The sequence below is a fragment of the Ambystoma mexicanum genome, chromosome 6q (assembly GCF_040938575.1).
Source record: "Ambystoma mexicanum isolate Mex_15411 chromosome 6q, UKY_AmexF1_1, whole genome shotgun sequence".
In the NCBI taxonomy this organism is placed as follows: domain Eukaryota; kingdom Metazoa; phylum Chordata; class Amphibia; order Caudata; family Ambystomatidae; genus Ambystoma; species Ambystoma mexicanum.
The window spans coordinates 692,265,831-692,289,571 of NC_090937.1; the positions used below are offsets into that span (position 1 = coordinate 692,265,831).

The 23,741-nt window shown below is 46.0% G+C and overlaps 1 protein-coding gene and 1 long non-coding RNA gene across 3 annotated transcripts in view; one reads left to right on the forward strand and one right to left on the reverse strand.

The window, feature by feature from the left end:
- Window positions 1–23,741, forward strand: part of LOC138516222 (uncharacterized) — a 221,160-nt gene that overhangs the window by 78,092 nt on the left and 119,327 nt on the right. The window lies entirely within an intron of this gene.
- ZNF330 (zinc finger protein 330) overlaps window positions 14,160–23,741 on the reverse strand; it is a 387,772-nt gene continuing 378,190 nt past the window's right edge. For both annotated transcript variants that reach the window (XM_069631182.1, XM_069631183.1), the window contains exon 10: window positions 14,160–14,829. In XM_069631182.1, coding sequence (XP_069487283.1) covers window positions 14,558–14,829 — 272 coding nt within the window. In that variant the 3' untranslated portion in view covers window positions 14,160–14,557. The remainder of the gene's footprint in view (window positions 14,830–23,741) is intronic.

A 23,741-nucleotide genomic window follows, 5' to 3' on the forward strand; every position in this document is an offset into this window, starting at 1 on the left:
AGTGCATGTGGAAGACTTTAGCGGAATAGGAGGGTTTTGAGGTTTTTACGGAAGGTATGGTATGATTTTTCGTTCCTTAGTGAGGTAGGTAAGGAGTTCCAGTTTTTAGGTGCGAGGTGTTGGAAGCTGGTTCCTCCCGCCCTGGATCTTTGAAACGTGGGGACATCAATCATGTTGGTGCGGTGAGCTCTGGTGGGTCTGATGGAGGCTTTCGGTGTGATTCTTTCTGCGAGATAGGGTGGGGCATCCAGGGATAGGCATCTATGTGTGATGGTCATGGCTTTGAAAAGTATGCGTTCCTTCACGGGTAGCCAGTGGGCATCTTTCCTTGCTTGCGAGATGTGTTCTCTTTTTGGAATGGACAGTGCTGCCCGGAGCGCATTGTTTTGCGTGATTTGGAGTTTTTTTAGGTTGTGGGCGGAGGTGCCTAGGAACAGGGCATTACAGTAGTCTAGTTTTGTACCTATAGTGGCTCTGGCGATGGACAGGCAGTTTTTGGCGGAGAGAAAAGGCTTGACAGCATTTATCATCTTGGTGGTAAGTGCCGAGGAAGAGGCTATGGCGTTGACCTGGCGAGACATAGATAGTGAGGCATCTAGGTGAACGCCTAAGGTTTTAACAGTCTTGGAGACTGAGATGGTGGAGTTGTCGATGTTGAATGGCTATGACTTTTTTAATATAAACTTTCCAGCATACATGCTGAACAGCGGGGACAACATCAGGTCTCAATGTATCAACTCTTGCTCTACCATATCCCCCGACTCCCAGAGGTTTGCATATCAACCAGCCCTTACATGGAGGAGGAGCACGCCTTACACTCTTTTTCTTTTCTTTTTTTAATCGGAAAAGTACTCCGGCCTGCCTCAGCTTAGATTTATCACGTTGATATTTTTAGTGAAGGTGTTCAAGGTCGACAAGGCTGGGAATACAGTAACAGCCAGCCAGCCCCAGCCCCCCCCCCTCCCCGCCAATCCTCTCCACAAAAGGCAATGGCTGTGCTCGTTTAAATTGCGGCTGACACTTGGATAGGAAGTCCTTAAAAATATCAATCAACAATCCATTAGAACTCAACGGGAGTGCAACAAAATCCCCTTTCGAGTCTGCTTTCAAACGCTTAACTCATTGCATCGCCTGCCCCCGCCCTCCCCTCGCCTTTCTCTGAATTGTTCTGTGACTTGGAGGTTTTTACTCCTTGATGCAACGAGTGCATACAGAGACTGGGCGGGCCTGTGTGCTCCTGTGAATCTTAGAGGTTGTTACTAGTACAGGCTGATGGTGACATTCTTGCTATACTCACCCTCCGTCATGGCCTGTTAGTAGTACCGCCTGACGGTGACATTCTCGCTATACTCCCCATCAGTCGTGCACAGCTACTAACGCTGAGAGGAGGTGCAGGTGCATCCTTTCTTGGTCGCGGAAGGGAAGAAAGGGTTGTAACTCTTCACGCACCTCCTAAAAGAGGAGGCGAGTGAAAGCTCAGACGGTCTCCCCGGGAGAGCGCTGTATCCCAGCATGGGCTGGGGGCAGTGACTTGCAGGCTGCCCGCCGAGGCTCCCATGCCGGCGGACCCGGCAAAGGAGGACAAATCACAACCAAAAGCAGCGCGCATTCAATGCAGCCGCGTCCTTAGGGCAACCCAACAAGCATCCCCGCAATGCCCTTCACTTAAAATGCTTTCTCTTTTGGCAGTGACTCTTTCGCGCGCCCCTCATCTAACACCCCCTTTCCCTGCCCTACAACCATGGAAACGTGCCCCTGTGGAGGCACTGCTTACATCATGTTGGGTCTGAACACACAACGGGGTTGCCTTTGACCTACCTACGTTTAGGTGTGCTTAAAGGTATTTGCAGAGCTGTTGTAGGCAGGGTTGTAATTCCGGCTTCGAGTAAGTGTTCCATTAGGTATTCTGCCTAAGCCGAATACCTAATTTTCAGCCGGAATTCGTCCGAATACTTTAAGCCGAATTTTCAGGAACACCCCTACCCCAGATCCAACCGTATTCTAAAATTCCTTTCCCTACATTAGCCTGAACACAAGTGTGTGCTACAAACACCTTCTCCAGACCGATCCCTGACCTTGATGTGTTTAATGTAGTGTGACGAATCGAGGGAATTCCTCCGTTCTTCCAAGGGGGAGTCCCCCCCCCCCACCCTGTGAGGCTAGGGAGGAGAGCCCGCTCTGCAACACCCTCTCAAGGGGTCATGGCAAGTTGGACCTTATCGGGACAGACTCCCCCTTTAGGGACAAGGACCCCCATTTATGTGAGGAACTCCCTTCACCAGTGAACATAATGGCACACATGGGACTACCAAATCTTGTGAAGTATCAAGACTGGGCCAAAGAGGGATGCTATTCTTCAGGTGAACAAAATGTTTAAGGAAAAGTAACCACTCCATTGAGATGAGTGGATTGAAATGAGAACACTCATGTAGAGAGACAGAGAGAAAGAGAAAGAGAGAGAGAGATCTCCAAGCGGGGGAGGTTCCCTGCCGAGGTGAGCCTGAGAAGAGTGAGCCATCGCAGAGCGCGCAAATTCCAAACTTGCTGGGAAGCCAGAGAACGAACGCTGAACTGTCAGCGAGCCTGAGAGGAGAAGAATTGGTGGCAGTGTGACCCTGAAAGAACCAGGGTGGGCAGCTGGCCGGGGCAACAATGCCGAGATCATCTGAGGGAAGCCGCTACAAGCATGCAGCTCCCTGGTGAGAGAGGAAATCAGAAGTGTGAGGACCGCAAGCGAAGGACGCAGAGGAAACTGGCTTGCAAGTGAAGCAAAGAGATCTCAAACACTTCAGACCCGTAAGAGTCCCAGGGATGTTTCCTAAGCAGAATGAAAGTGACAGGGGACCAGGGAGGCACGCAAAGAATAACGGAGTCTAATATAGAATTAATAACTCGTCTGTCTCAGCACAAATAAGAAAGAAGAGTTAGTATATTGGAATTGTGATTAAACAAACACAAAACCAATAATGCTCATTGAAGAGAGTTTAATACAAGTTAATTGTCATTGTTAAATATTGCTAGGCAAGATTTGGAGCAGTACCCTTTCAGTGCACTACAACAACCTTGTCCTCCTGGCAATAGGAACCCAACCTTTGGTATAAGTCTGTACTACACAGGTTGGCAGTGTGGTTGGGCAGCCAGGCTTATCTCAAAAGTGGTCAATGTGAGCAGTAGGGTAGTTACACAGATTCACTGTAATAAGTATCCAAATAAACATTTATACTCAAGGTTTTTGATTAAACAATTATTAATTTAACAGCCAGTTTGAATAAGCCTTCTTCAGAAGGGAGCAATTTAATAGCAACACACAAATACCTACAAAATACACACACTTAGTTTCTCTAAAATCAGCAAATACCCATTGGGGATGGCACACAGACACTTCCTACATCCTCAGATTACTTAAATAGCTAGGACACTGTGGACATTAATATATTACTTGTACATTTAGCGAAATACTGAGATGAGTGTCAAAGAAAAGGGTTATTAAAATAAAACAAGGGATCACACACATATTCTGAAGCAGGTAAGTACTTTTTGAAAACCCCAATGCAAAGTAAGTTAACCCCTTCCTGGAAGGAAGACCCAACACCAAGTCAGAGGAAAGAAGAATAATTCAGAGAGCCAGGCCAGGCCAATGTCAATTGGGCAAAAGTATAGGTGAGCTGAAGCATTTCTAATAGGTAGGTAAAAGTCTTGCACAATGTTTTAGAGGTCTGAAGAAATCAAAGTAGGGCCACAAGCTGTTTAGGCTTGTGAGGTAAAGAAGCGGTTAGCAACACTACAGAAGCAACCAAGCCAAGTCTCAACTGAGAACAAGCACGGCTACACAGCAAGAGGTACGTTCTCTTAGTCTGTACAGTACCTTTGGTTAGAAGAAATGGTCCCAGCTGGCTTCAGTTCCTAGGCAGCTCTGCAGATCCTGTGTTCCTGGGCCTCAGTTGTGGGGGACAAGACAAAGGACATCTGGGGGACTCCTGCACTGCAGTGGGATGGTCAGCAGCAGCAAAAGGCAAACTTCAATTCAGTGTCACTTGGCGGTTTTAGCTCCTTGCGTCTATAGCAAATAGCACAACCGCCGTTCTTGGCTGTCGAGACGGGCTTTCCTTGCATCTGGGGTCCAGCACTTTGTTGAGGTGGCTCAGGCTCGATCAGTCCTGCTTCCTGGGATTCCAGAGGATCTTTCTGGAGCTCTTGGCCAACTTAAAAGCGATTGACTCTAATCTGGTGTTCCTCTCCCTGGCACTTCGGTTCCTGCAGCAGCAAGGAAGTACAGCCAGCTCCGAGAGGATGTCCAGGCGTGTTCACTTTGGAGTTGATTGGTCCCACCAACTCAAGGGGAGAAGTCGTCCTTGCAGGGCTTCTCTAGTCGAGGCGAATTCGGAGCTTCAGAACAGTCCAGGAGTTTCAGCAGGCTTCTCTTCCAAGTTCTTCTTCGGATTCCTTCGTTCAGTGGTCGACTCTGCCGTCCAAGCCAAAAAGCCTCACCTTTTATGCAGGTTTCTCCCATTCATTCCAGCCTAGCTGCCAGTCAAACAGCAGGGTGGCTGTTCTTGACGGACAGCCAGCCGGCCAATCACCTTTGGGTGCATTCCTGTAACCAAGGGGTTTAAGCACAGGGAGTTTCAGACACCTCCCTCACTTCCTGCCTCTGCCAGACACTCTTGAGCCAGAGGTGGGCTTCACTCGTGAATCCTGCCAAAGACAAAATGAACAAAGGGACCACACCTGGTTTGGCACGCAGAGTAAATCTCAAGAAGGACCTTTCCACAAAGAAATGGCGAAAAAAGAAAACCGTGGCCATTTTTGACAAAAATGGCACCCAAAGGTGCTTTACTGCAGCTGCAAACGCAGCCCGCGGTAAAGACACTACAGTAGTTAAAAGTAAACCACTGCCACCAGCCATTCATCGTAGAAAGGGTAACATAAAAATGTTACATGAGAAACTAGACACAGGGGATACTAAGTAACCCCTCCAGCACCCTATTGTAAGATAGTGTGTGCTGGGTCTAGAAAGTTACAAAATGTAAGTTAAGTCAATTTCACCTCACTGCTCTTGGAAACAGTAGTTATCCGAGAGAAAGGTATTTAAACCTTTGGGAAATCTGAAAGACTTCCCTGTGCCACTGCACTGAAGGTGCTGTGTGCCACAATGTAAAAGATAATGCCTATGGAGTTTGTCAGACTCCACAACCTAAAGAAACAGTTCAAATTACAGAAAAATACATGAGTGGGACAAAGGGTCTCACTCTGTCCAGGTTAAAAAATTAAAGTCAGCAAAATCCAGCAAAGGTGCTGGGGGTCTCTAAAGTAAAGAGGAATCTGCACATTTCTGAGAATTCTCCCAAACAAATATGAATTATGATGATTTGGGGAAAAGAGTAAGACTGTTCCATGGAGGGGATGAAAGTAGAAATATAATACCTTTACTAAAAGTGAACTCTGCTAATACAAGGTAAGAAATAATAACGTTCCCAAAGGGGGAGGTGAATGAAAGTAAGAGATAAAATTAATGAATGTGAATACGTTGAGTAAAAGAACAAGAGACAAAAATCCTCAAAAGAGGAGATGAACCGTGGAATAGATTCCTATCCGGGAAAGAAAGGAAAATATGTGAGAGGCCCAAAGAATGTGAGATAAGAGAGAATATCGGGAGTTAAAGGCCCACCTAGCCTATACGAGTAAAACAAATCAAAGACTTACCTAAAGTGGAATACACATGGTCTAATGTGAGAAAGGAATGATCTGAACTGAAAAAAAGAGTTGCCAAAGAAGAGAACATATACCAAGAAGACAAGTGTTGGAACCACAGAGTAGAAGGGAGTAATTCTCCTGCCGTTTTTCTGATACAGTAGTGATAGGGTCAGATAGTAGTAGTTTTGGACAGTGGACAGATTCTTGTTGGACATTGAAAAGACTACCGATGAGCCCCTTAGTTATTCTTTAGGTAGGGAACACCCCAAAGCCACAGGGATAGCTAGGCCTTTCAGACTTCGTTAATAAACCTTACTTAAAATGCCCTCAAAGAGTCTGCGTCGTCCTCCTGACCCGTCACAGCAGGCATGTGGTCAAACTTTCATGAATCTTATTTTCTGCAGCACCACATAAAGACCAAGAAGTTCAACATGGTCTCTTGACCATTACTAAATACCAATAAAACGTTTAACAACAATATAAAACGTTCAACATGATTGAACTAACAAATAGGGTTGATTAGAGTTTTATGCATATCAATTTGCCCATAACTGTATATTCACTTTGGATCTGGTGCACTCGGAGCTCTGGACAGTCACAGATGGAGGTTGCCATGGAGCTTAGGGCAGCACAGACCTTGTGGGACTACAATATCGATCATGATGCACAATGTAGTCAGTGTAGTGACGTAGTCATGTCCGTGCATGCAAATCGAAGCTGCTGCTGCAGCACTACGAGCAAATTGTGTTCGGCATAAGAAAAGACAAACGCTGCATTGCTCAACTTTGTCAGAGATCTGGCCCTGCGAGTAGCTGTTTGTTGTTGTTATTGAAATACATGCTTTGCTACGACTGCCTTCTGGATCATATTTTGTCTCTGGTTAGCCTTGGTTCCTATTGACCCTCTGGTCTGTTTTTTCAGCCTGGTCTTGGAACTCTGAAATTGTGTTTTCTCTCGATGTGCCCGAACTTTCCCGGACCACTTGCACGCCCTTTAATCCTTTCTAGTTAGTTTGACCTGTGGATTATCTCAGCAAACGGTTTTCCTGGAACAGAGTATCTGGAGTCTGCAGGGAAACATCCTCGTTCCACCCGGGTTAAAATCATCTGTAGTCTAAGGAATTGTGCCATCTTTCCGCCTGGGCTAGAGCTGCTTGTACTTTTGGCATTGGTCCTCTTCCCTTCTATTCATCTTCTGCAGCTTTGTGGAAAGTAACCAGAGGGTCCTGTTCTCCCCTACTGTGTCAGCTAATTATTGTGCATATTGGGGGACGAAGGAGACTTCTCTTAGCTGCCTGTATACTGACTACACCTCCTTTTTCTCTTTACAGGCCATCTAAGGGTATCACAGGCTTCTTCAATCCGCCATTTTACCAAATCTCTCGGCCTCCAGTTGGTCCTCTTTTCCTGCAGGTGGGTGGATGAATGAAATACTATGGAGCGCCTAGTTAGGGGTGCTGACTATGTTCAGTCGTGCTGGTTGCTTCAGACAGTTCCCTTCACAGGCACGGACAGATTGAGGAACTCACTAGCAGGAAGGAGCAAGGGGTGGTTCCCCTAGTCGTTCTCATACAGGCTGCCTCTGATCTTTGGACAGACCTGACAGCAGCCCATGTCTCTATCAATCAGACAATGGCACTTTGCAAAGCAGTATCCATACACTTCCCATGAATGAGGCGGGGGCGGCAGCCGGCCCCTGGTCCAATTGCCCGTCATACTCCACCCCCCTTATACTTTGGCCTTGCCTGAACTGTTCATTGGTGATCCCAAGAAGTATTGCGCAAGTTACACTTCCTCTGTCACCCCACTCCATTTCCGAATGCCATCACAAAAGCAGCATTTGTATTGCTGCTTTTGGCGGGATTGCGGCAGCATGGACTTATTCTTTACAGGAGAGCAACTATCCCATACTATGATTTTGAGACTGTAGTTTATCCATGAATAGGGTATTCAACACCAGTTACAAGGCACAAGCTGCCGACCGGAACTGGCTTGACATTACAGAGGGCAAGAAAGACCTCTTGTTTTATGTAGCTCGCTTCAATCAGCTAGCTGCAGAAACCAATTGGCCTGAAAACAAAAATACTGCCGCGTTTTATAAGGGCTTGTCCAACAACTTGAAAGATGCCCTATCTAGGGTACCAGTGGTACTCAACCCTTTCCCAGAAATGTTCCATCTAATTCAGCAGCTGGAATCTGGAATCTCAGAAAGACGGCGCGATCCAGGTATCCAAAGCCAAGAACGGGTGAGCCAGCACTAACTGGGAATAGTCTGTGGTACCTTGATTCATGAGGAACAGGACAGGCATAACTCCAATCTGTTTTTATACTGCGGACAATCCGGTCATTTTATCCGTTCATGTCAAAGGTTGGGAAATACTGTCACTAGTTCCTAGATAGGCCCAAGGGGGTAAGTAAGGAGTCCACTTGCAAGCAGATATGTAGACCAGTAGATATAGAGCCTTTGGAGTTCCTACACTTGGATCAAGACACCATACCAGCGTTCGCAGTGCTTGATTTGGGCACCTCTGGCAATAATATGGACATTCAATTTGACAAAAAGCAGGGATTTCCTACAATCTAAAAGCACAGTCTGGAAGCAGTTACAGCTGTGCACAGTTTTTGCCCGGTCTTCTGATCAAACAGACAAGAACTAAACATGCGGTCAATCCAGACATCAAGAAACTGTCTTTTGACCTAATAGCAACCACACGATTTGGGGAGATAATGGGAGTCCATTGGCTACAAAAACATAACACCGGTATTGACTGGGCGATAAGTATAGTGCACTTTGTTTCACCCTATTTATCTTCTTCTAATACGCAAAACGATACATACAAAATTACATTTCAATACACAAGGTGTAAAAAAATAAACCATTCATGTTTTCCAGTTAAAAGAAAGAAATTACAGCAAATTCATCCTTTTAAAACTATCTTAAGAAAACAAGATAATACACGTTTAGCATTTCATAAAAGGAGGAGAGCTTGCTTGCAGCCTCATTAAAATCCCATGTAATAAGCCACTACACCTTACAGTGAAGTCGCTGCGTGGAAACCATTATGCTACCATTGTTCAATCTGAGCAACCAACCCCTATGGATGTAGCGGGCCACTGCAAATACTATATGGTACTCAGTCGAAGTTTTACAAAATGTCAATGCTAGCTTTAAACAGTGGTCTTGGGTATCGCCTTCTCAGAGCTTTTAATTTAACACAGATAAACAGAAAATGGGTATTGGTTTCTGTACCCAAGCCACAGAAAGGACATGCGTCTAACCCACACTGGCCCCACGTTTTAGTAAAGAACGCTAAATGTTGCGTTTCCATCCTAAACCGGGTATTGAGGGATCTCTCATATGCCGGTTGTATATAATCTAAACTTTCTGACAAAATCTGATTTTCCCTGCAAGTAATCCGGGCCTACCTTAAGGTTTCTGTCGCCCATCATCCTTTTTTTTCCTCGCAATCACTGCATTCTTAATTCTAAGTGGAGCTGATCTGTCTTTTGTATTGGGTGTTTCCCATAATGCAGCTTCGTTTAGCCCTACTAGTTGTTTCTTAACATGGGCTACACCCCCACTTTCAGGCTCAGGAGATGTTTTAATACATTTCGGTACTTTCCCAAGCCATCCTATTTCACCCTATTGTAGAGATCGCTGTGGTTTTACATCAGTTACTAACTGCTCCCCTTGTCAAGCCTTTGTTTCGGAGTGAGCGAGTCCAGTATCCCTAGCTGATGGATACAAGGACTGTTAACATATGTGTTCGACAAACAGGCAGAGGTGGCCACCACACAGGCCATACGCCTGCCCAATAGACCTGAGGCTAAATGTCCAACAAGGAGGATCTATTCCTTAAAGGAATGGTTCGCCCAAAAAATTTTATTGCAAAAAAAGATGGGCAATAAAAAATCCATTGACCCTTTTTTTATTTTAAGTCCCTATGTAAAATTGAGAAAATGAAGCTCAAAATTTTACAAAGGAAGCACATGGGGGCATCCATTTTGTGAAATGGTGCCCGCCTGTGCTTGCTTTTGCGGCACTAATGAAGGAAAAGCCAGCCAGCTGTAATAAACAAAAGCTACCACTGGGTGGCTTTTCTTTCATTGGTGCCGGGACTCGGAGGATGCAGACCGGAGACTACAGGCAGAAAAGCTGCAACTGCATCTCGGGAAGTGCTATTTATTTTAAAAAAAAATAAGCACTAGCTGCATTTTATTTCTATGTTTTTCGGGCTTTTGAAGCTACCGCAAACATAAATACAACGTTATTGCGTTTGAAAACGCTAAGGTTTTTAAAAACGGCAGCGTTTTCAAACACAACCGCGTAGTGTTTCTGCCTAAAGCTGCTTTCCCATTTGGGGCTTTCGGTCTCCCGCTGGGGAGCCCGAAAACCCCAAATGGGAAAGCAGCTTTAGGCAGAAGCAACGCGGCATGGAAACACAACCGGGTTGTGTTTCTGCTGCCTTGGCTTTCACTTTCACAAAGTGATAGCCACGCCAGCAGAAATACAACGCGGTTGTGTTTCAAAAACGCTGCGGTTTTTCTTTCCAAGTTTCTCAGGCTCCTCCGAGCCGGAGGAGCCTGAGAAACTTGGAAAGAAAAACCGCAGTGTTTTCAAACACAGTAACGTTGTATTTATGTTTGCGGTAGCTTCAAATGCTACCGCAAACATAAATACCATGTTTTTAAAGCTGCGGTTTTATTTCTAAGTTTTCCGGGCTCCTCCAGCCCGGAAAACTTATAAAAAAAACTGCAGCTAGTGTTTATTTTTATTAAAAGAAATAGCACTTACCGAGATGCAGCTTCAGCTTTTCTGCCTGTAGTCTCCGGTCTGCGTCCTCTGAGCCCTGGCACCAATGAAGGAAAAGCCACCCAGTGTAGCTTTTGTTTACTCCAGCTGGCTGGCTTTTCCTTCATTAGTGCCGAAAAAGCCAAAACAAGCACAGCGGCGGGCATCCATTTCACAAAATGGATGCCCTCATGCGCTTCCCTTTGAGCTTCATTTTCTCAAAAGTTTACATAGGGACTTAAAAAAAAAAAGTGGCAATCGATTTTTTTTATTATTGCCTATCTTTTTTTTGCAATAAATATTTTTGGGCGAACCATTCCTTTAACCCAATTAGACTACTCTGGTCTGAAAACCTACCTTAATAATGCCCTCAATTACTGGTTTATACACCATTCTGCCCCCCCACCTCTATCGCAACACCCATGTTTTTTGTGCCCAAAAAGGAGGGGGATCTCTGTCCATGTACTGACTACTGGGAATTGAATGTGACCTCCGGTAAAGAAAAAAAAGGTACCCACTACCTCTAAAATCCATCCTGCTGGATCAACTTTCTTCAGCTGTCGACTAGACCAAATTGGACCTCCAAGGAGCATACAATGTGGTCCGTATGAGAGAGGGCGATGAGTAGAAAACTGCCTCTAGGACACGGTAAAGGGTATTAGAGTACCTAGTCAAGTCATTTGGGCTACGAAGTGCCCCAGCGACTTTCAAAAACGTCATGAATTATATATTCAAAGATATGATCGACCAGTATGTCTTGGTATATCTGGACTATATCCTCCTCTTTTCCGACTCATTGGAAAGCCATGTCTGTCATGTCCGAACCGTGTTGCAGAGACTGAGAGACCCAGCCCTATACTAAGCTGGCAAAATGCGTGCTACACACCACAAAAGTCACATTTTTGGCTTTACACCAAAAGGGGTACAAATTATCTGCAACAGGATCAAGGCTGTCCTGGAACGGCCAATATCTAAATCTAAAAAACAGACTTGCAGTCCTTTCTTGGCTTTGCCAACTTTTAAAGGCAGTTCATTAGCACCTTTTCCTCCATTTTGTCTCTGTTGACTGCCTTGGTCTGTCCTACTGTCCGTTTCCTATGGAGTGATGCCGCAAACAAAGCTTTCGACTGCTTGAAGCAGGCTTTGACCTTAGCACCTGTCCTACAACACCCGAATCCACAGGGAACCCTTTATAGCGGAAGCGGATGTCTACGTTGTAGCCATAGGTGCTATTTTAACATAACGGTTTCCTGCAGCTGGGGCGTTATAATCAGTTGCTTATTTTTCAGCCGAAACTAACTCCTGCCGAAATACCATCATAGAAAGAAATGTTTGCTATTAGAGCAGCCTTCAAAGAATGGTGCCATCATTTATTGAGAGCAGAGCATCAGATTATGGTCTACACCGACCATCGCAGTCTCCAAGCAATAGAGCACTAAAATGCACTAGTGCTTGCCAAGCTTGCTGGCACATGTTAGTTGCCTTTTTTGACTTCCTAGTGACGTACAAGGTGGATTCTCAACATGGAAAAGCAAATTCCTTCTCCAGACAAGGAAGGGGGCCCTGTGACCTTGAAAACCGATGAGACCATTCTACCCTCTCATTGTGTTTGTATTTGTAAACCCAACAGCCTCGTCGAGGAGATCTGCATTTGGATTTACCAGCCTGTAGAATTGGAAGACGTACAAGTGGAGATAATGGGGGGAGGCTTCCATATGCGCAAGAACGTCTAATTCCCACTGAAAATATATGTGCCCAAGCCCGTCAGTTGTGCCATGATGCCCAACTCAGCCCAGCGTAGAACGCTGAAATCCGTAATGAAAGGGGATGTGGTGGACTATGTGCTCAAGTGTGCTATATGTATCCAGTGCAAACTGTCTGGTGCAAAGCCCCAGGGTCTCCTAAAAGGCATGCCAGTCCTGCACAAACCATGGTATCCATGGACTTGGTGATAGATCTCCCTGCTGTGAGGGGACATAATACTATATGGGTGTTAGTCAGCATTTTTATCAAAATGTCCATATTCATTTTATGTCATGGATTGCCTACTCCTTCTGCAACTCTCTTCTTAATGCATGCATTTCGCCTTTTTGCCCGTCCACCATCATAACAGATTGGGGTCACAGTTCATCTTGCAATCCTTGAAGGCAGCATCCCCAGACAGATGGCCAAATTGAAAAAGTTAATACCCCTCTGTTACAGTACTTGCGTTTCTTATGCCTTCAACATCAAGAGACATAATTGGAAGTAATCAGAGCTGCAGAATGTGCCTATAATAATATGATGCACCAGTCTACAAGTTGCACACAGTTCTTTGCCTTGTATGGATCACACCCATGATACTTAACCTTGGACCTGCCTGTACCCAGCAAGGCACCAGCTGTGAATTACTATCCGATCCGACAAAAATCCATGAATCAGTATGACTCCACTTGACAGAGGCCCAGATTGCAACCAAACGCTATGCAGACACCCTAAGGACTCTGACACCCACTTACAAGAATGGTGAATAGGCTTGGTTGTCCACTCAACATCTTCTCATACTCAGAAAATGCAAACCTCTTCTGGCCTTTGTTCAGCCATACCAAATGACCCAAAAGATAAACCTGGTTGCATTTCATCCGAATATGCTGCAACCCTGGTGGGTGCATCCAGTGTTCCACGTCAGTGTCCTGCAACCCTGCCATCCATACAGCAGTATACCTCAGATGTCCACCTGCATTCTTGTACATGGACAGGATGAGTATGATGTGCACAGCATCCTGGATACTCTGATTACTCGGGATACCCAGTATTTCTTGATCAATTGGAAGGGGTATAGCCCTGGTGATCGCATGTGGGAACCGGCCCACAACATGCATATTCCTGAATTGGTGCGACAGTATTTTGCTTGTCTGGGACATTCGGGGTCAGGGACACAGAATTTTGAGGGGTGGGGGGTACTGTCAGGGCTCACCCCGCACATCCCCAGCCAGATCAGCACTCTCGATAGCCTCAGGGGAGGTTGCCCTGGTGCTTAGGGCAGTGCAGAGCTCACTCTTGACCCCTGGACTGGGTTTTCAGCCTGGTTTTCGAACGCTGACATTGTGTTTTCTTTGGATCTGCCTGAACTTTCCCAGACCACGTGCCCTTTTTATCCTTGGTTTCTTCAACCCGTTGATTACCTCAGGGAACTGTTTTTCTGCAACTGAGTATCTGGACTCTGTATGGAATCGTGCCCTTATTCCACCCAGGTTAGAACTGTTACTCCTCCTGGTATTGGTCCTCTTTCCTTCTATTCCTCTTCTACTGCTTCATGAGAAGGCACTAGAGCGTCATGTATTCCTGTACTGTGTCAGGTAATTATTGGGCGTATTGGGGAATGTGGGAGGCTATGTGGCCTTGATTGTCTGTATTCTCACCACACCTCCCTTTTCCCTTTACATGCCAACTGAGGGTATCACTGGCTGCTTCAATCCAACATTTTACCCAATCCTCTGCATCAGCATAGTTATCTTTTCCTGCAGGCGGATGGATTAGGGAAAGGTCCTCCTTGATAGGAGACCCTGGTTGAGGGTGCCGATTCTGTTCAGTCATGCTGTTTGCCTTGCAGACAGTTCCCGTCGCTAGGGGAAACAGTTATAAATAGTGACACAAATACAGTAACTTGTATTCAAGAAACAATACACATGCTCTATGGCCAAATTGTTGTTTATTCTCCAGTAAGATTAATTTTACAGACCAAGAGTTACTTGTATTTTAATTTTGCAAAACATGTAAAACATAGTTCACAAAATATGGAAACACCCAAAAACAAGGTTCAATGTTGCCTTAATAATGTGGTTTCTCGAACAAATGCTCCGTTAACTATCAGAGGCGAGTTGTTAGGTTGTGCAAGAACCAAAATCTGATCCAGGTCAAAACATTAAATAAATGAAGTGTGCAATTATTGCAAAGCCCATAATTTTACCTTCTCTTGAGAACATTCTATTAATTCATTCAGAGTTCTATCTAGTTCGTTATCAACCAACAGTTCATTAAGCAGGCTGTGCATCAATTCCAAATGCTAAATTGCAACAATAGAAATGTACCACTAGTTTTGAGATTCCTCATAATGGGCATACCCACTAGCATATGTATTTCCTAAATTGAGCTGACTAAATGGATCCGTAGTTTCGGTGTCAGAGTCTTTCCCACCATCATTCTCCCCTTCATCTTCATCCTCATCTTCCTCTTCTTCTGCATCATAGTCATCGTAATCATCATCATTTCTGGCAGATGAAAGGTTCTTCCAATAAGCATCATAGCCAGAAGCACCATCTCCATCTTCAGTCCCAGCTTGCCTTCCAAATTTCATAGAGCGTGCTGCAGAGAATGTTATAAAAAAGGTTACTTATACCAATCGGCCCACAAACATTTTTTATAACTTTACAGTCAAACTGTGCTCAGAACGCACTGGGGTTCAAGTTCTTAATGTTGCAACATATATGTTCAACTGTGTGCTTGAGCTGAAATGATTTTACATCTTCAGTATTGGGACGATAACATGCATGCTAGTGGTGAACGGTGTGTGCAACTGATCCAGCATGTTTATAACTGCCCTTAAAATAAGCAAGCGTATTAGACGTGCTAGTACAAAAGATTCTGAACAGTAGTCCCAGACCACAACTAGACAGACAATACTTTGTGATGATCTACATTACGGTTTTCATTCATGTATTAATAAATTGGGAGGCTTCCCGGCTGCACGTAATGGTTAATAATACATTTTAAAATGTAATTACACTGCCATAGCATTATCTACACATGTGAGGGCTCAAGTATTCCGCGTACTACGAATTTCCTATTCAACTGTTTTGTAATTAACTTAATTGGCAGCTACATTGTCAGTCATTGCGTCTCCCAAAATGGGGCTCGAAATGTGGCCCCAGAAAGAATATTCACTTTGACGTAATATCAAATTTACTGTAAATACAGACACAAGCTCCCTAGTTATTCATTTATGTGCAATCACCTTCCCTATTAATCGTAAATTAAGTAAATGATAAATGAGTAGAGGTAAGAGGCGTTTGTATATGACAATGCATTACTTACCGTAAAAGCATTTCTGATGGTTGTATCTGCTTAGATTCACATGCTGTGCATAGGTCCGACATCCAGTGGTCACTGCAGAGTATTGCATTTTGTTTTTCGTAGTCGAAAAGGGGACGTCGACAAGGCGTGTCTGTAACACTATCCCTATAGTGACGTGCATTGTACCCACAATCCCTCACGCGTCGAGGTCCCTCTGTTTGTATTTTTTCTGCCCTGAGGGAGCCTTCTATACGTGAGTGAGTACAGAAAAGAGAGAGAGATGTAGAAAGGTGTCTATGTTCCTTCCATCCGAGCGGGGAGGAAGGGTGGGCGCATGTGAATCTAAGCAGATACAACCAACAGAAATGCTTTTACGGTAAGTAATGCATTGTCTTCTGATGTTTGTTAATCTGCTTAGAATCACATGCTGTGCATAGACTAGCGAGCAGTACCCGGAGTTGGCGGTGGGCTATGAGAAGGAACAGTAGAGAAAAGATGTCTTAATACTGCCTGTCCCACCTGGGAGTCAGATCTAGAGTGTGCATCTAGACAGTAGTGTTTTGTAAAGGTGTGCACAGAACTCCAGGTAGCCGCTTTGCAGATGGACTCAAGGGGAACATTTGCAATGAATGCTATGGAAGCCCCAGTGTCTCGAGTAGAATGTGCTCTTGGCTTGAAGGGTAGTTCTCTCTTAGCAAGAGTGTAACAGAGAGTGATGCATTGAACAATCCATCTAGATATAGTGGACTTTGAGACTGCATCTCCTTCTCTTCCTGCTGCCACCGAGACAAAGAACTGATTAGTCTTTCTCAGTGGTCTGGTTCTTTCCATGTAGAACATGTCAGCTCTGCGTACATCTGGTGTATGCAGACTTTTTTCTCCCAAGCTGGAAGGGTTTTGAAAGAACGTTGGTAGTTCTATTGACTGGTTTACATGGCATTTCGAGATGAATTGTGGTGCAAACCTTGGGTGTGTGCGTAGAACCACCTTATCCTTGTGAACTGTTACAAAGGGGTCTAGAACAGAAAGAGCCTGTAGTTCACATACTCTCCTAATGGAGGTGATAGCTATTAGGAAAGCAGTCTTAAGAGTGAGGTCTTTAAGAGTTGCCTTGTGCATGGGTTCAAAAGGCGGGCCCATGAGTCTAGAAAGTACCACATTTAAGTCCCATCCGGGAGCTGGGTTAGCTATCGGAGGGTGTATTCTCTTTACCCCCTCCATGAAGGCCTTGATAACTGGTATCTTCCACCACGACACTAAGTTGGGAAGTGGTGTATGCAGAAAGTGCCGCCAGGTGGACTTTAATGGAATTGAACACTATACCTGAATCCAGTAAATGGGTCAAGTACAGAACAATGTGTGTGGGAGAGCAGTCAACCGGGTTGATGCTCTTACCTCTACACCAGATGACAAATCTTTTCCACTTGCTAGAATAGCAGTGGCGAGTATTAGGTTTTCTGGCTTCCCTGACGATCTCTGCGGGAGTTGTAGATGTCCAAATTCTATGATCTCAGGAGCCAGGCTGCTAAGTTCAAGGTCTGAGGGCATGGATGCAGTGTCCTGCCCTTGTCCTGTGACAGCATGTTGTACGGGCAGGGAAGTTTCACTGGGGGAGATAGGGACATCTCCATCAAGTGAGCGAACCATGGCTGCCGGGCCCACATTGGGGCCACTAGTATCATTGTAACCTGCTCCTGGTGCATCTTGTGCACCACTTTGTTGAGAAGGGGAGTCGGGGGAAAGGCGTAAACAAATTTCCCTGACCATTGAATCGACAGACCGTTCCCCTTGGACTGGTTCTGGGGGTACCTGGAGGCGTAACTTTGTCATTGTGAGTTCTCCAGAGTTGCGAACAGGTCTATTTCCGGGAATCCCCATTGCGTGAAGACGTCTAAGACGATGTCTTCGTGCAATTGCCATTCGTACTCTTCGGGCAGGGGGAAGTCTCTGCTGAGTTCGTCTGCTAGCAGATTGCGTTCCCCTGGTACTTGTTGTGACAGTAGGAACATGTGTTTGAGAGCCCACTTCCATATATTCTGGGACAGCTTGGACAGTCCTGGAGAGTGGGTGCCCCCCTGCTTGTTGATGTAGTACATGGCTGTGGTGCTGTCTGTAAGGACCATCACTGTCTTCCCTTGTAGGTGTTCCTGGAAGGCTTTTAGTGCTTTGAACACCGCCAGTAGCTCCAGTAGGTTTATGTGCTTGGATGCTACGTTCGGAGTCCACACTCTGTGAGCAGTCTGATGGGATAGGTGAGCCCCCCATCCTGTGAGGGATGCGTCCGTGGTTAGAGTGGCCTCCACCGCAGGTGTGGCAAAAGGTTTCCCTATCAGGTTTTCCTTTGTCCACCACCGTAGCGAGAGAACCAAGGCTTGCGAGACCACCACTAGATCGTCCCATTGTCCACTGGCCTGACACCACTGGCTGTTGAGCCACTCTTGCATTGGGCGCATGCGCAGGCGTGCGTGAGGTACCAAATGAATACACGACACCATCATTCCTAGCAATCGCATCGCTTTGCGCACCGTCACCTCTCGACCTGCCACATATTGGGGGATCTGAAACAGCATGTTTTGGACCCTCTCGCTGGAGGGGAAGACGAGGCCGTCCTTTGTTCGAATTAGAGCCCTTAGGAATTGTTTGACTTGGCTGGGGTCTAAGCTGGACTTCTTCTCGTTGATGGAGAAGCCCAGTTGGAACAAAAGGTCTACAGTCTTTTGGGTGTTTGAGAAGCATGTCTCGTAAGAATCTCCTGTTATGAGCCAGTCGTCGAGGTAAGGGTATACTGGGATGGATAACCTGCGCAGGTGGGCCGCTGCCACTGCCAGTACCTTCGTGAATGCCCTTGGTGCAGATGCTATGCCGAAGGGTAGCACTCTGAACTGGTAGTGTTTGCCCTCTATCATGAACCTGAGGTTTTTCTGTGCGCTGGCAACATTAAAATATGAAAGTATGTATGCATCTTTCATGTCCAGTGTTGTCATGTAATGTCCCTGTGATAGCAGTGGGATCACTTCCTGTAAGGTCACCATACAAAACTTTTGGGGTTTGACAAACTTGTTCGCTGGGCGCAGATCTAATACAGGGCGCATGGTTAGATCCTTTTGAGTGCAAGGAAGTACACTGAATAAATACCTTCCATTACCTGAGATAGAGGCACGACCTCTATGGCTCCTTTTTCCAGCAGTTGGTCCACTTCTTGGAGAAGGATGGCGAGGTGTTCTGGTGTCATGCGGCATCCCCTCGGGGGTCTGTATGTTGGGGAACTGTTGAACTCTATACAGTAGCCGCGGGCTACGGTGGAAAGTACCCAGCGGTCTGATGTTATTTCCTCCCATGCTGGAAGAAAGGATGTTAACCGGCCCCCGACCGGCGTTGCATGGGAGGGGACACGAATCTTCGCGTCACTTGGTAGTGTTGTTGGCTTGGGAGCCTCTGGGGGTGGAACTCCGGCCTCTTCCCTTGCCACGACGTTGACCCCTCTGATTGTACTGGCCGCTATTACCCTGGTAGTTGCTGGCAGAGTACCGTTGTTGGTTTTGTTGCTGGCGTTGTCCACGAAAAAAGCGCTTATTACCAAATCCCCCGCCTGTTAGGGGGTTTTGAAATTTGGTCTAAGGTCTTTATTGTATCAAATTCTTTCTTCGCGTTCTCCAGCGCGTCATCCACTGCTCTCCCAAAGAGGTTGGACTCCTCTAGGGGTTTATTATTAAGGGACGCTTGTGTTTCCGCCTTAAAACCGGAATTGCGAAGCCAGACGTGACGCTTCAATAAAATTCCTTGTACCAAGGTGCGGTCAGACGTCTCTGCTGCATCGCGGGTATTCTTGACGATGCTTTGATTGACCAGAGAGCCCTCGTTAACTGTAGCCAGTAAACGAGTCCTTAGGGGTTCGGGAACTTCTTCGATGTCCTGTTTGAGCTTAGCCCATTGAGCATCGGGGTAGCTTGCCAATAGGGTATTATTATTGGCGATTCTGATAGAGAACGCTTCAGAGGTGGTGATTCTCTTGGCTAGGCATACAGCTTCTTTCCCTCTGTATCCGGGGGTGCCTCGCTAGTAGATAGTGGGACTCCTGCCCTTTTCCTGGTGTGGTGTTGGTCACGACCAGGGAGTCCGGGATTGAGTGACCCTTAATATATAATGGGTCTGATTGAGAGGGAGAGAACAGTTTCTCAATCATCGGATTGACCCCTCTCACCAATGCAGGAGTGGAAAGAGAAGGTGTAATACGTCTCTTAACTGAGGCGAGGATGGGTATAATCTGGCTAGTGGGGGGTTTTTCTTCGATAATCCTCTCCACAAAATCGGTGTCTGGGGTGACCTCCCCAGTTTCGATTTTGAAATGTGCTGCTGCCTTCTTCAGCAGTGCATTGAAGGTGGGTTGATCATCGACAGGCGAAGGGTTCCTGACTGGTGTAGTTTCAGTAGACCTGATGACTATACTGCTACTGCCTGTGTCAGTCGACCTTGCCGGTGACTGCCAGGGATTTGGGTCGCCCTCGCCTGTGCCTTCCTGGAATCCTTCCTCACATAGGTTAGTTTCCTCGTGAAAACCTTTCTCTTCTTGTTGGTCCTCAACATAGGTGAACTCACCTTCCTCTTGGAAGGTGTCTTCCTCAGTGGGATTGTAAGAGTATACGTCCTCCTGTATGGGGTTATAAAACTTCTGGTATTTAGCCCTTGGACTCTCCAGGGGTGCCTCCCTTGGTCTCTTGGGTGCCCTGTCTTCTGGGATGGACATGAACCAGTCTAGTTTGTCTGGAACCTTTCAAAGGTCCACTGAGGTTGGCCAGGACGGTCTGGGAAAGAAAAGGGGGTTTCTTCCTCCTGTAATTGTCTGGTTCTGTCCCATAACGTCGAAGAAAGAGCCTTCGCCTTCTGAGTAGCCTTCTTGCTGGCGAGGGCCTTCTGTCGGCGCCAGGAACTGGCCTAATCTGTTTTCCGGCGCTTTCGGCGTATCTTTGGCCTTGTGCGCGGTTTTCGGCGCTTCACTCGCCGTACGTCTCTGGCCGTCCTTAGATGCTATGCGTGCGAGGCTTTCGGCGATCATTCTCTCTTCCGAAGGATCGGTCGCCGTCGCGCTATGTAACGTCGAGCCTTTGCTCGTCGAGTCCTTGCTTGTCGAGTCCTTCTTGGCAACGTGAGCGCTCTTGCGATGCGCGTCACCGGAAATTTTGGTGTTAGCGCCCTTATTTTTAGAGTGCCCAGTCGCCTGTCGCGGAAGCGGTGGCGGGGAGGGCTGACGACCCTTACGGTCGGCGGAAGACGCCGGTGGGCCCGGCGTCCCCGTTGGCGCTATGGCTGCCTTCGTCTTCGACGGATGTGTGCCGGGGGTTATGTGCTTTGGTGTTTTTCTGTGTGCGTCCTTGTCGCCGGGGTGTTCATCCCCATAAGCTGGGCGTGAGCCCGGCTTGTCGGGGCCGGACGAGGAGCGTAAACGCTCCTTTGAGAGGTCTACAGCCTCCGTTACGGGGGCCGTGTAGTCACTGTCCTCATCACATTCGGCGGCGGCAGCGGGTGAGGAGTCAGGCCTAGACATGGCGTAGGCCGCCCACCTTTTGACCCTGCGGTCTTTTAGAGTTTTGGGCTTTAGTAATTTACAGGCCGCACAGCCGCCGTCCTGGTGATCGAGGGGTAAGCAACGGTGGCACCGTTTGTGCTTATCCTTCCAGGTATATTTACCCTTGAAAGCGGGCAAAACCTAAATGGCGTCCTCTCCATAGCTGAGGGTAATAAGTGTGACTACGACCTCGAAAGAGAGGGAGGGGAAAGAGAAAGGCATTCTTAAAGAAAAGAAAGAAAGACCACAAAACCCCACTCTCCCTACTGTGTATGGCCGGCGAGGCCAGGCCACGTGTTCGGCAGCGCTGAAGGATCCCCTCCGCTCATCCTTCTGTCGAAGATCTTTCTCGGCAGAGAAACGGCTCTGCGTCGAGGGAGGGATCTACGTTATTGATATTAATAACAAACGACCAAAGGTCGAAGAAACTATTTGGCAATGTCTCTCGAGGAGCTCTGCATAAAGGCGACCAGTAGCTGGGCGGAAAAAAACAATCTGAGGGACCTCGACGCGTGAGAGATTGTGGGTACAACGCACGTCACCATAGGGATAGTGTTACAGACACGCCTTGTCGACGTCCCCTTTTCGACTACGAAAAACAAAATGCAATACTCCGCCAGTGACCACTGGATGTCGGACCTATGCACAGCATGTGATTCTAAGCAGATTAACAAACATCAGAAATAGGGTTTCTAAATTACATTCATGATGTAGAGTGTGCATTAGGCCATTCTATTGTGAAACTAATACAGAGATGAAATGGCGGCGTTCATGGAATTTACAGGAATTTCTTTTAACTGAAAATACAAACTAGGAAACTGCTCCTGTATGCAAATACTCCAGCAGCCACTCAATAACTATCTATTGAGAACAGTATGTGGAAACATTTCCTGGGATAAAGATGGTAGGAACATTCATGTCAGAGCATCTAATTATTTATACACCCATATCTATGCCCATTTGTAGATTTGGTAAAAACAGGTCTGTGCACAGTGTTTTGTAAGATTTTCATTTATGTGATAAATCTCCCTCACCTGTAAGAACCCCAGAACTTTTTGCTGGACTTTGTGATTATTTCTCCATGTTCCTGGGTGAGTGGGAATCTTTTTTATCTGTTTATGGGAGACCTTTCTATGTCTCCCCATAGTGTATTTTTCACATTTTTATTTATCATTCATATTGCGCACCACTGACCCGGAGGTTGAAGGGCGCATTGTATAAACAGCGCAAAGAGCAAGCATATATCAGAGACTAAGGGGAATAATTCCAAGCTCCCTTTCTAAAAGGCAAGTCTTCAGTCTCTTACAGCTGTGGATTTTTCCTTCCTCAGGTCTGGTGGGATACTATTCCCTACCATGACGGCTGCTACAAAGAAGGCTCCTTTCCTCACCTGAGACAATCTGTGTGCTGGAATTTTAAGTTGATATGCATCATTAGATCTGAGGTAAAAGCTTCCCAATAGGTTTTACTTACCTTCAATAGCTGTTGCCATTCTAAAAGTGTACTATTAGGTTGTGCTTACCCTGAACTGCTTAGTTTATTTCTAAAATAGTCTTAAGAGTTCTTACTTATCCTAGAGTTGCATACTGCCCTCTGAAAAGTGTGCTAGAGTTCTTGCGTAACCTAGAATTGTGTCCCACTCTTCTGAAAAGTATCCTTGGTATAACTAACATATTTAGGTGAGAGGAATAGTGCGAGAGTTTATATACCAATAGGGTTTTACTTACCTTGAATAGCTGTTCATTGGGCTGTGCTCATCTTGACTAAAACAGGCTTACTGAGTTCTTACTTATCCATGAGGAGCGGACTGCTCCTACGAAAATGATCGAAGTTCTTTACCTATCTTTGGACTGTGTTCTGAAAAGTAATAGTGGTGTAACTGTATCCATTCCTAACAGATGAATAAGCTACATATGTTGCAAGGTGTAGACTTGTAACAATATTGGTATAACTAGGTGATTCCTGAAACTGAACAACAATGTAGGTTATTACAATTAAGGTCTGCCTCCCTTGAATTACATTGTGTCTTTCTAAAAGTCTAAATAATTTGGTTTTTACCCACCCCCAATGAATAGCCGTGGCCATTCTAAATGTGTATTAGGTTTTACTCACCTTGAACTGCATATTGCTGCTCTATATAAGGTTATACTTTGGTTTGCATACCAAAGTATTGTGTTGGTTTTTATAATTGTGTTTCTGAGTTATGATATAGTACTTACCTTTCCTAAGATTTATCTTTGCCTACATGTCTATAAAATAAACCATTATTTGTACAATACATAAGTGTAGGACAAGGACGACAACCAATAGCACCCTGGCCCGAATTACACACTAGCACCCACAGACCACCGACAGAAATAGATAGCAAGGGTGTAGGGGCCTGCTAAGATACAGCACCAATACTAGAGGGGGGGGGGCTAGACACACCCCATACCATTACACTAAGTCCTAACACAACACAGCCAGGAGCGAGCAATTGGATGGAAAAGAAAGAGTGACAATAAGCTTACCCACAGGCACGCCAGTTAAATACAAGTCCTGCAATGGCCTAGGAAACATAACCTAACTGAAGCTCAAACCTCTGCATACCCAACTCACCCGAAAATCCACACAACCATCTCTCACCCAGCAAACCACATCC